General features: G+C 46.1%; 1 protein-coding gene across 2 annotated transcripts; it reads right to left on the bottom strand.

Moving 5' to 3' along the window:
• Positions 1-346: 346 nt before the first annotated feature.
• On the bottom strand, positions 347-3,859 carry LOC123166438 (pre-mRNA-splicing factor syf2). 2 transcript variants are annotated; one of them, XM_044584241.1, is made up of 6 exons: positions 3,556-3,859; positions 2,657-2,908; positions 2,388-2,566; positions 2,052-2,292; positions 886-1,022; positions 347-777 (listed from the first exon to the last, which is right to left on the bottom strand). In XM_044584241.1, exons 2-6 carry the CDS (start codon positions 2,886-2,888, stop codon positions 550-552), a joined length of 1,017 nt encoding a protein of 338 aa, XP_044440176.1. In that variant the 5' UTR covers positions 2,889-2,908; positions 3,556-3,859; the 3' UTR covers positions 347-549. The 2 variants fall into 2 exon arrangements, with proteins under 2 accessions (XP_044440176.1, XP_044440177.1); XM_044584242.1 differs by lacking the exon at positions 3,556-3,859 and adding an exon at positions 3,184-3,507.
• Positions 3,860-12,358: the final 8,499 nt, after the last annotated feature.

The raw sequence follows: 12,358 nt of genomic DNA on the forward strand, positions 1-12,358 counted from the left end.
CACATGGTTTGGTTCAGGGTGATCACCGGTCGACGGCATAGAAATGTGCAGGCCTTCATGGAAGCTGCGCTCTTAGAAGTGTACAACATCACAGATCAACAAGAACGCCAGGGAGGTTGCAAAATTCATCAGCTAAACGACAGAAAAAAGGGAAAGAATCAAGCCATGCACTTCATACTTGATATTAGTGTAGTGTCAAAAACGCTCTTATATTACAGGACGGAGGGAGTAGTCAACAAGGCATTTCACAGGTACAGGAAAAAGATATGAATGTATCTTTCATGTATTTTTAAGATGATACGTATATGTGAGTATGTTAGCAATATGCAAAAAAAACAATGTTTAGTAATGGCAAGATTGGAGCCAAACGCTCACTTTGGATACAGAACTGTTTGTACATGTTATCAGTCACAGCATCATCATTACATTACATCCAGGTTTCACTTTCTTACACTTCAGAAAATATATTCTGAACACAGGTTACAAGCAAAGAAACCAGGGGGGAAACAGTACCGCAGAGTTGAGTGGGCGACCCCAAACGCCAGAACCTTAATCTGGCAAGGCCGTCCCTCTTTCCAAGTTGTTCTTGATCTCGAGCGTGTATTTGCCAAAGGCCCTCTCGATCTTCTTGTTGAAGTGCTCGTTCCGGTCGTTGATCGAGTCAACGTCCTTGTCTTCGTTGAACTTGCGCCTCCTGCTGAACGCCTTGCGCTTCTCGTCCCGCTCCTTGAGCTCATTAACCATTCGGTCGATGTTTGGTTCCGCCACCCTAGACACCTGTGCAGTGCAGATCAATAAGATGCCAAGTACTTTGGCTTCCTTACTAAAATAAAAGGACCATAAATAGAATACAGAAAAGTTGGTGCGATAGGCCGACGGCAGTACCTTCCCATATTGAAGACTTGAAGCCTCACGGTAGAATTCAGGATCGGTTTCTTTCGCTCTATTGTATGCATCCATGTCGACTTCTATGTTTTTGGTCCTCTTCTTGTATGCATCATACAAGGTTTTCTGGTTGAAAACTGCAAGCAGAAACACCTTATTCAGATACATACAAGAGACTTTAAATAAAAAGAAGTTACATGCCTTGTATTTAATTGCCTATACAGCTTCATAGAAGATATTATCAAATAAAGATGTTACATTTCTTGTATACAATTATTGAAAATGGTAAATTAAAAGTAACGGTCTAGACAGCTTCTGAATTAATTTAAATGTCGAAGATACTAATCTCAAGTTTATCAAGAATCATACAACTCAGCACTCACAGTACCTGTTACTCAATATTACTAACAAGCACAGCTTAAAACTTCCAATGCAATATTAGAGTTGTATGCAGAAGTTGATAGGAAGCATTTCTCACGATTAAATTTGTGGCTTCACTGAGTAAATGCAGGATAAACTAAAACAACCAATGGATAAAGTGTGCAATCAGGTAGTAATAGTAAAGTTCCTTAAGTTTTCCATTCTCTAGCTTAGATGGAACAAAGGTTCAAAGGTCAGCGAAACACAGCTGGGAGATCATCCAAAAGTTTATCTAAGTAAGAAACATTATACTGCAACATAAATGCAGAATAGAATAGAACATCGCCGGACATTTGATAAGTTTGCAATCATGTACTCCCTCCGTTCCTAAATATTTGTCTTTTTAGAGATTTCAAATGGACTACCACATACGGATGTATTTAGACATATTTTAGAGTGTAGATTCACTCATTTTGCTCCGTATGTAGTCACTTGTTGAAATCTCTAGAAAGACAAATATTTAGGAACGGAGGGAGTAGCATCAGGTAATGTTTCTTGATTTTTCCCATTAGAAAGCTTAGAAAGAACAAAGCCTCAAAGATTAGTAACAAACAGCTGGGTGATTATCAAATAAAACATACCAAGTCAAAATTGTGTTCAAATATGCACAACGAGTTGATCATAAGATAGGTCAATAGCAACACAGGAGTTTAAAGAGTATAGATTTGGAGATATATTTACTGAAGCTGTGAGCCATCACTCCACACTGATAAAATAAAATAAATGAAGCTAGGAGATGAGCTCACCATCCCAGCCATGTGGTGCGGGTTCCTTCTCCCACTTCTTGTATTTTGCTTCTGCCATATCCTGTGTATCCAGCATGTAAGACTTCGACATATCCAGGCCATTTGAATCAAGCAGCTTTCCAATCTTCTTTTTCCTGTCTTCCAACCACTTCTCCTTAGATATGCCTCTGCTCTCGCCACGAGGCTCCATCCTCTTCTTCTCCGCAACCATCGCCTGCTGATTCGCCTTCCTAGCTTCGTTCTGGCAGCACATAAAACACGAAGGAGATAAACATCCTAGACCACAGATGCACCAGCTGAATTAGTTAACTAAAGGGCACAGAATGTTCATCATACCATCTTAAGCTGCAGCTCAAACAGCTTCTTCTGCTTTTCGGTCATCTGCGGGTAACCGTCATCCGCGGTGGCGGCGTCCTCCTGCTGCCCAGAATGATCATCGCCATCGGCCTGCTCTGGAGCGACTCCTGGTTTGCCAGAACCTCCAGCAGGCTTCTCTGGCTCCCCGCGCTCCGCCGCTAACAAGAAGTCAATCAAATAGACAGTAAGTACATACACAGACGGCTATGATTGTGTTCTAAAATGCAAACTGAAAGGCGAGGCCATACCTGCGTTGGCATCGGCAATCTTCTTAAAGCAGTACTCAGAGCAGCCATGGTAGGGGTTGGAGGCGTTGATGCAGTCAGGGTGCACGGTGCGGTCCTCCGGGGGGCCCTTCCACGAGTCGGGTTGCTCTTCGAGGAGGCGGCGCTTGGCCTCGGCGATCTTGTTGAGGCAGTAATCGTTGCACTCGTGGGCCGGGTTCGACGAGTTGACGCACTCCGGCTCCGACTTCCCCATCGAGCTCTCAGCTCTTGCGTCTGCGCATTTCCGACAGAACCCTAGATTAGGTTGGCACGAATTTCACGAAACACGCTAGCAGCTGCGAGTCCGTTAACGGCACTACTGCCGTTAGGAGGTGTTTGTTTCGTTGAGTGGTAACGTAAATCGTAAAGGGGAACTGATTACAGTCTGTAACAGCTCCGGACTGGACCAACCACGTTTTGTTTGGTTCTTGCAGTGTAAAGGAAACAGGTACCTTAAGAAGACATATTTTTTGCCTTCAAGATCAAGAACATGGACCATTAACCCTAACCTTGAGATATGCAGAGGAGGTTGATGGAGGAGGAAGAGATCAACTAGAAATCCGCAGATGGCCCTTTGCTCCTCGCCGGCGGCTTCAACAGTCCATCCTCGTCGGCTTCACGTCGGCATCGGCGGCGGCTGGAGTGGTCGTTGCCGGCGGCTGGAGCAGGAGAGGAGGAACGAGGGGAGGCAGCGGCGCTCGACCCGAAGGGGGGTCGAGGGGAGGTGGCGGCGCTGGATTCGAAGGGGGTCGAAGGGAGGCGGCGGCGCAGACAGATCGAGGGGAGTCGCGGGGGAGGAGGAGGGCTCGGGGTGGTAAGGAAACAAACACCTCCTTAATCTAATGTCACTACTGCTAAATAGGTTGATTTGGAGCCCGTACCTTGGGTGCTATTCGAGGCGGCGGATCTGCTGCGGGTCGACGGGGGCTGCGCCTGGTGGAGGCGGAGGCGGAGGCGGAGGCGGAGAGGCGGAGGCCGGGAGGGAGGGAGGAGTAGTGGCAGCAGCACCGGCGTCGGGCGGGAATCCGGCGGGGCTTGGCCTGGCGACGGTCGAATCCGGCGGGCGGCGACGGGGATCGTGACGAACCCTAGAGCTTCGCCTGGAGAAGAGAAGCGCTATCGCCTGGTGAAGCGAGACGGTAATGGCTGGCTGGTGGTGGACGATTTGGGCCGTTACCCGCGTGGCAGGCTCGCAGCCGGGAGAAGAACACCGACAGCGAGTGGGCTGCACAGGGCCACGGGCTGGGTCGGGAGAATCACGCTTCGTCCAGTTTTGGAACAGGTTGATTTTTTTTTTTTGGTTCATTGCCCTAAAATAATGTTATTTTTGTTCACTTATATACTCAAAATTCACTTAAAAACTTACATACTCAAAATTCGCTCAAAAAACTTATTATATACTAAAAAAAGAACAGCCAGCCATGGTCGGAAGATTCAAAATCAATGTGGATGCATCGGGTATTGCACTAGCAAAAGGGCTCGTGCGTTGCAGCGGGAGAAAAAAGTTTTTGAAATCTAGTGGAATTTAAAATCTCATTGTTAGTTTATTTAATTTTGTAAAATGAAGTCTTGTTTTTTAAATTTCATTGTTAGTTTATTCATTTCTTTCGAGGAGTGTTTAAAATCTCATTGTTTTAATTTTATAAAATGAAGTCTTATTTTTAAAATCTAGCAGTATTTAAAATATCCTTGTTAGTTTATTAATTTTATAAAATGAAATCTTATTTATTTACATGATCTTCCTTGGTCATTGTACCCGAAATATGAATATGTTTGTGGCAAAAATAAAACTAAAACTAAAACTCAAATATCTAGTTTTTTTCATGTAGAGCATACATGTATAGAATTTTTGCAACTAATTTTATTTTTCGAAAAGATGTTTTGATTGTTTGCACCTAATTTTATTTTCCAATAAGAGAAAAAACCCTCAAAAGTGTATTTAATTTTCTCATCCGCGTGAGGCAATTTTGTGAGCGTCCGTGAGTTTTATACAGTTCTTGTCCGTGTTTATACCTGGCCATCTGTCGGGCCGGGCCGGGCATACCAAAGCCCAAGGCAGAAAACCTAGGCCCGAGCCCGGCCCGGGCGTCGGGCCTGGTTTTTGGGCCCAAGCCCGGCCAGAAAGTGATAAAGCCCGCCGGGCCTTGGGCCACGGGCCGGACCCCTTCAGTAAATCGCGAAAACGGCGGGCCCGGGCCTGGGACCGGCCTGGCCTTCGGGCTCTGCCCGGCGCGGGTGCAGTGTCGGGTCGGGCTTTTTCAGGCCGGGTCGGCTCGGCTCCCATCGCCATCAGCATATGTTCATGTTCGCGCGCACGCTCATAGTCGTTGGCAATTGCTGGCGTAGATGGTGGCATGTGTGCATGGTGTGGTAGTCTTGGTGGCCACTCACCGCCGGCCATGCTTCTTGACAGATTGGTCCTGGAGTCTTCTTATTCCTATCCTCTTGAAACTAGTGTTCATTACTGGGAAACCTTAAATCCAACTCCTTAGTTCTAACCCATTTGAATTAAATTCTAATGGGTTTGAATTCAAATTCTTCCATCATCAACAGACACTATATACCTGGATTAAGCACATATAAATTAATCTAGGGGAATTTTCGTCACTTCAAAAATCTTTTCCAAACTACATGTGCTTCTCTTTTAGTTCTTTTTGTATGTTCAAATGGAAAAAGGAAAGAAAAAGTACATAGAGGAGCAGCGCATCACTGCCAGCCGCGGCCCACTTGCCTGCCTAGCAAAGGCCGAGCCACTCTCCTCTCCCTTAACCCTAGCGATCATGCCCGACCCATGGCAAGGGGCAGGAGCTTGGCCCGCGGTGGTGATTGGCGTCGCGTTCGTCGGCCCGGTCAAGGCGCGGCTACGTATGGGCTCCTGGCAGCTAGTCCATCTCTGTACTCTCCCTCTCTCTCTCATCAACTTCTGGATCTTCAGATCGGCTCAATCCTCTTCTTTAGGATGGTTGGGCACCCATCCATGGTGGCACCAATTTTTCTGAATCTTCTTCATGCGCCTCTCTTTTTTTCTGAATCTTATTCATGCAATTTCGGACGTATATAAATTGCAAGGTGTCGTGGAATAGTCACGGCAGATGCCCTTATGAAAGGACTTGGTCGTGGAGCCATTGCAACTAGGAAGCTTAAAGGGGTTAAAGCGGGACAAAGGACATGAGGGTTATACTGGTTCGGCCCCTTACGGTGAAGGTAAAATCCTACTCCAGTTGAGGTGGAATTACTAGGGTTTCGATGACCAGGGAGCGAATCCGCTATGCCCGACTACCGATTTGATGTTATCTCTCTTAAGCCGCCGGCGGGTCATCCCCTTATATACACGGGTTGACGCCCCGTGGCCTACAGAGTCCCGGCCGGCTTATAAACAGTATCCGGCTCGGTAACTAGTTAATCTTGCCTTACAACACAAGTCACGCCATTACGGCGGTTTATCACTACGGGCCTTAAATCACCTACGGGCTTTAGGCCCTTTATTGAACCGCCATCTTCAAGCTTTGATATTGGGCTTCATATGATGAATTACCATAACGTAACCCGGCCCCTCCTGGGCGGGTTACGCCAGTAGTTATATCCCCAACATTAGGCCCCAGATTGATTTGAACTGGTTCATGTCGATCTTCAATACCTTAAGAAGAAAACTTCTGGCTTCTGTCTGTGCAAAAGTTATGACCCGCCGTGACGTCATCTTCTGGATTCCTGATAACCCGCCATGACGTCATCTTCCATTAAATTCATTTTTTATTCTGTCATATCCCAACGGATCTTTATCTTAATAACCATCCCGAAAATCGAGGCGTCGGAGCCGCTGGGTAATCAAGTTTTCGGCCTCCTCGTTTTTCGCGCCCACTTATCAGTCCTCCCTTATAAATAAGCACGACCAGGTCTTTTCTCATTCTCCCCCTTCCTATCGTCTTCCTCCTCTCTCGACCTTGCTGCCGCTCGAGCTCCGCCGCCGCCGCCGTAACAGAGCACCTCATCTTCGTCGATCTTGGCCGCTGCATCAACCTGAATCGACCAGAGAACAGCGGCGATTCTCCGCAGTGAATCTGCAGCCGTAAGTCTCCTCCTTCTCGAACGTCAGATCTGCATTAGGGTTTCCAAGTTCTTCCCTGTTCTTCGTGGTTCATCACGGTTTCTTCGTAGTTCTTCCACTGCGGCCTTATTTGATCCAAAAGTAATATGGAAACTTATGCGGTAGTTATTTCGCGTCCATTTTTAATACTGGCAGATCCCTTTCCTTCGTGCAGAGGCCTCACTAGAACTCACGAACTCATCTGTACCTGTTTTTAGGTCTAGAATATCTTCTTTTCTGAACAACCATTTGATCCAAAATAACAGCTGCAACTTGTGAAACTTGTTTGTGCGACACTTAGGCAAAAACTGTATCCGTTATCCATGACGGCTCTTACCGCCGGCTTAACGAGGCAATGCTCAATGAATGATCCTGATCACTCATAGTGGATTTAAATAATCTAATTGCTACTGTTTCCCATGGCGGCTTAAACAATCTGACACAATTAGCCATATATCATTAGGCCCCTTCGTAAGCCGCCATCTTGAATATGAATTGAAGTATTTTCTCCGGCTTAAATTTGAACCGGAAATTTTTATTTTGTCATAGGCTTCCATCCTTCATAATGCCGCCCAAGGCTCCCAAAGCACCCATCACATGTAACTGGGTTAAATCCACCGTCACTGATAGCATCTTAGCTGATTTTGTAAAGACTGGTTATCTGCCGAAGAAAGAGGTCATGTCCTATCGTGCTCCTGATCCGTCAGAAGAAAAACCTCAACCCAAGGATGGGGAAGTTGTCATCTTTACTGATCACATGAACCGGGGCTTTGCTCCACCCGGCTCAAAAAATTTCAGAGACGTCCTGCACTTTTTTGACCTGCGACCTCAAGACATCGGACCCAATTCCGTGTCAAATATCTGCAATTTCCAAGTGTTCTGTGAGGTGTACCTTGGAGAAGAACCCAGCTTATTACTCTTTAGAGAGTTATTTTATCTGAACCGCCAAAACGAATGTGCCAATGGGCCCAGCTTGGAACTCGGCGGAATCTCAATCCAACGACGGAGAGATTGTCTCTTCCCTTATGCTGAGCCGCCAAGTCACCCTAAAGATTGGAACCAGACATGGTTCTACTGTCAAGACACTTCTCCGGCTGATGAGAACCCTCTGCCCGGCTTTCGCGCCCTGCGACTGGAGTCAAATCACCCCTTGCCAGATAAATTATCTCCAGCTGAACGTCAACCACTTGCTCCCACCATCAACAAGATCAAAGCTCTTCTGGGGAACGGCCTAAATGGCATTGATCTGGTCCGGGTTTGGATTGCCTGGCGGGTTATCCCCTTAAGCCGCCGCCCCGGCTTGATGTGCGATTACACTGGCCTGAACAATGATCCTCTACGGCACAGTCCCGACGACTTACCCGAAGACGTTGTTGATGACATGACCAAGTCTCTTCTGAACGAAAGCCTGGCCGATTGCGGGAAAGTGGGCTTAAGCCCTTTCTGCAAAGCTAACCCAGCTCCAGCGGTAAGCCATTGACTTGAGCATTTTACTTCCCACCTTGATAATGTTGTCTTTACTCAAAAACCTTTGTTGCAATTTGCAGGCTGATGACAAATTTTGGAAGGTCAAGTATGACCATGAGGCTGCAAAGAGAGCCAGAAAAGCTAAGAAAGCCGCCAGGAAAGCCGCTCCCCGTAAGAAGGGAAGCAAGCCTAGCGCCTCGGATATGTTTCATCTGGACGATACCTCCGAGTCAGAGGTAGCTCTTGACTCTTTAGGTTCCTTTTTTAACCATCTTATTGACACTGATTATCAGCAGGAGGATACAGGAGCGAGTACTGCAGTGATTGAAGAGGTAACTATAATTTCCTCCGACTCCGAGCCTTTGCCGAGACAGAAAGTCCGAAGAGTAACCCGGAAAGTAAGATTTTCACATCCTTTAGCTTATCAAGATCCTCAATTTCTTTTGAAGCGACAGATTCACGAAAGTCGGAGGCAGACCCGGACCAGCAAAGATGCAGACCTCTCCTCCGGCTTACCTGATGCAACAAGAAAACGCCGGACTGAGGTTACCTCCGATTTACATTCTTTGTATCCTTTAGCGGGTTTCACTCGTCAATCACTCAATTTTTCTGACTCAAACTATCAGGGGACTTCACCTTCTTCCGGCGACTCAATGCAATCTAACATGCCGGCTTTCAAAACCGCCCCAGGGTAATGATAATCTGTTTATCTTGTGTTTATCTTACTCATGTTTTTGTACTAACCCTTTGATTCCCAGTGTGCAAGTGAAGCCCAGCAAGAAGGCAAGGAGAAGTAAGCCGGCCGAAGAGCCGATCTTGGCTGAATCGGAGCTCAGAACGGCTGCTGCCGATACTTCCGTTCCTGAGCCGCCGCCTGAACCAGCTCATGACGCTCCAACTTCCACCACTGATCCATCTGTCGAACAAACTATGGAAGGCTCTGAAAACCCGGAGATCCCCAGCTCGGCCATGATGGATGACCCGGAGGTCGAAATCACCCGGACGGACTTTGTTGAACCGGGGAGACCTACCGCGCTGGCCAAATGTTCTGCCAAAGAAGAACTTCTGGAACGCCGCAAAGCCAAACTGAACGTTACTAATTATGCTCATCTGAGTATTGGAGACATCGTCACTGGCTATCTGAATCAAGTGCACAACAGCCGTGACTTGGAAATTGACATGGTGAAGCAGATTCACCAAAAATCTGAGGTATAATTCTCATTGCTTATTCCTTAGTTATCTTAACTCTACCAGCCCCCAAGTCTACTGCTTATGATCAAATATGTTGTAGACTTAACACCAGCTTAGTAATTACTGCAAGAAAACCGGCTTATCCGGTAGCGCCCAAGGTCCGGCTTAGATAGCAGATTTGATCCAGCCCTCACCGTGTTTTAACCAAGTATTTGAACAGCAATATGCATTAGCCCCCAAGTGCCAAGTACCTTTGCCTGCAAAGTGCTTGGGACTTACTTTCATAAACCGCCACTGTAAATAGAGCTCTTCAGCATACATTAGCCCCCAAGTGCCAAGTGTCTTTGCTTGCAAAGTGCTTGGGACTTAATATTGCATTATGATCACCCTAACTGTGACCCGGAATTTATACAGGCCGCCATTAATCAATTTGAGTCGGAGATCTCTGAACTGAAGACTCGATTGAAAACTCAAGAGAATGAGACCCAAAAGGCAAATTCCAAGTTTGAATTCAGTGTATCTGCTCAAGAGAAACTGAAAAAGAAGTTTGAAGCAGAAAGAAAGGCCTGGGCTGATGAAAAGGCCGCTTTGCTCAACCGGGCTGAACAAGCGGAGGCTACTCTTGCAGAAACAACCGCCGAATTATCCGGCTTAAAACGCCATGTATCTCAGATGGTCTCAGCAATCTTTGGTAAGTTACTCTGCAAGTGTTAGCTATTTTAAATCTTTTTCAACAAGTATCTCAATTGTCATTAGCTCACCTGACTTTGCAATGCAGGCCCCAGGAGTTCCAATCTCAACCAGAGCATGCTGACAAAGCTGAAGGCCGTTTATACCCTGGTGGAACAACTCTACACCGGGTCACAACGTGCCTTAGCTGTCGTGGCTCTGTCAAATGAAGTTCCCACTCATCTGGCGGACATGCTAAGGCGGCTTGCCGTGCTACCTCAACGATTCCAAGAACTGAGACGAGCTTCTGCAAGAGCCGGAGCCATAGCTGCATTAAGCCGGGCCAAGGCGTGGCTACCGGAGCTACACCCGGCCGACATCGCCCTTGGGTATCCCAGCTTGAAGGAGGACGGCACTCCATTTGATCAAAAGGACTTCGCCGCTTGCGTGAAGGACATACGCCCTGTGGCCACTCTGATTGGCAACGATACAGATCTCACCAAGTATCAACCGGGTTATGATGCCGAGAATCAGAGAATTCCAACCTCGCGTTATGAAGCAATCAGCCTGATCCCTCCAACTCGTAAGCATACCTTCGCCCCTGAAGTTGACCCGGCCGGGTTAATTGATGATGAAGCTGAATTTGAAGCCTTGAGTGGCATTGACTGAAAATCATCAACCTTCTAGGACAGGGAAACAACCAGAGGAGCGGAAAGGGATGAACCGGAAGCTTCAGCCCAACAACACCTTTGATCCCTCAGGCGGCTCATGGTTATGTCTTGATAAAAAACAATGCCTCACTTTTTGGACTCGGGGAGTCATGTAATAGAGTAGGAAAATACTTAATTTTGTCGTGCCATTGCGCATTTGTGTGGCGCTCAACACTTCTTAAGCCGCCATCTCATATTCACCCGTATTATACTGATCCTCTGCTTTCCTTGCTTTAATTGTCCTGCATATAGAACAAATCACAAGTACCTTGGCGGCTTACCGCCTGGAGGGTCATATATTTTACATATAACCCGGAGTATGTAACAATCATAACAACTGGTTCTCAATCATATCTTTGAGACATAATCATAACAGCATACCTGTGATCCTTCGATTATGCTGCCGGTTTGATGTAAAGTGGCGAGGTGGGACTATTAATTTGAATATGATTTAAGCACAAATTCTATTTGTTGCAGCCGGAAGGGAGGGGAGGGCAGATCGTGAGGTCCAACATTTTTAGCGGCCCACGAGCGAACCAATCAAAATTATGGGAGTGCAGGTTGATTACCCAAAATCACAGGGACTTTTCTAAAAAAACACCGCGATGGTGAACCCGACAGAATAAATGCGTGATTTATTAGTAGGTACTAGCACACATGCTCGTGTGTTGCAATGGAGAAAAAATTGATGTGTTCACCAAAACACCCAACAGCGCAGCACGAAGGGACAGGGAGGCGCATGTCGAGGTATAAAAGAAATACATACCATGCTTTGATGTCTATTAGTGCAGTCCATGAATGCGTAGCCATTGAATAAGTAGGAATGGTTACCTATATTCGTCACTTTCTCTTTAACGAGGCGCATGTGATGGGGAATTAATCAATCTCAAGACCCACCAATTCAGTCTCTCGCAGGTGCTCATAATAAAATAATATGTGTGTCTGCGTTTATAGGGACGTACGTGCTTGTGACATGTGAGCGCCTACATCTATTTTTTGTTTCTATTTTTTTGACCGTTGCATATATCAATTTAATGTGTTTATTTATATGTTGCACCAAAAGGAAAAAAATAATCGTGCATTTCTAATTACTCCTTTATGTTGTCACTTTTAATGTTCACCATTGTCGTAGATGACGGTACAATTTTTGGCCCCCGCAATTAAAAAAAATGTGAAACGCCTACTTGAGCTTCGCGCTATCATCTAACCGAGTGACATTTTTCTTTTTCAATATTCAAATCCATTTTTTCCATTATTTGGACTTGGCTCAAACAAAAGCATTTTGCGTAGAAGGTATGCTTAAAAAAGACACACATCTCGTACCCCACTTCAAGCTCCCTAAAACACCTTCACAGATATGCTTAAATATTTCTAAACCAAATAGTTGCAAATCTTCAGCTCAATTAAAAATTATTCACAGTGGGCCAGCAGAGTGGGTGATCCTCCTAGTTTTAGCCTAATTGCTCAAAACTGCCCGAATCAGCCCAGCCGTAGTCCATCTCCCCCTAACAACCCTACCGCTAGTCTCTCAAAAAAACCTAGCACTAGGAGGAGAGCGTCTTT

This window comes from Triticum aestivum, chromosome 7D (genome assembly GCF_018294505.1).
Source record: "Triticum aestivum cultivar Chinese Spring chromosome 7D, IWGSC CS RefSeq v2.1, whole genome shotgun sequence".
Lineage (NCBI taxonomy): Eukaryota > Viridiplantae > Streptophyta > Magnoliopsida > Poales > Poaceae > Triticum > Triticum aestivum.

Excerpts from the sequence above, each read along its gene's own strand:
- LOC123166438 (XM_044584241.1), bottom strand. The coding sequence starts at position 2,888 with ATGGGGAAGTCGGAGCCGGAGTGCGTCAACTCGTCGAACCCGGCCCAC. Across the intron at positions 2,293-2,387 it reads TTGAGCTGCAGCTTAAGATG|AACGAAGCTAGGAAGGCGAA; the intron begins GTATGATGAACA and ends ATGTGCTGCCAG. Across the intron at positions 1,023-2,051 it reads CGCACCACATGGCTGGGATG|TTTTCAACCAGAAAACCTTG; the intron begins GTGAGCTCATCT and ends TTCTGCTTGCAG.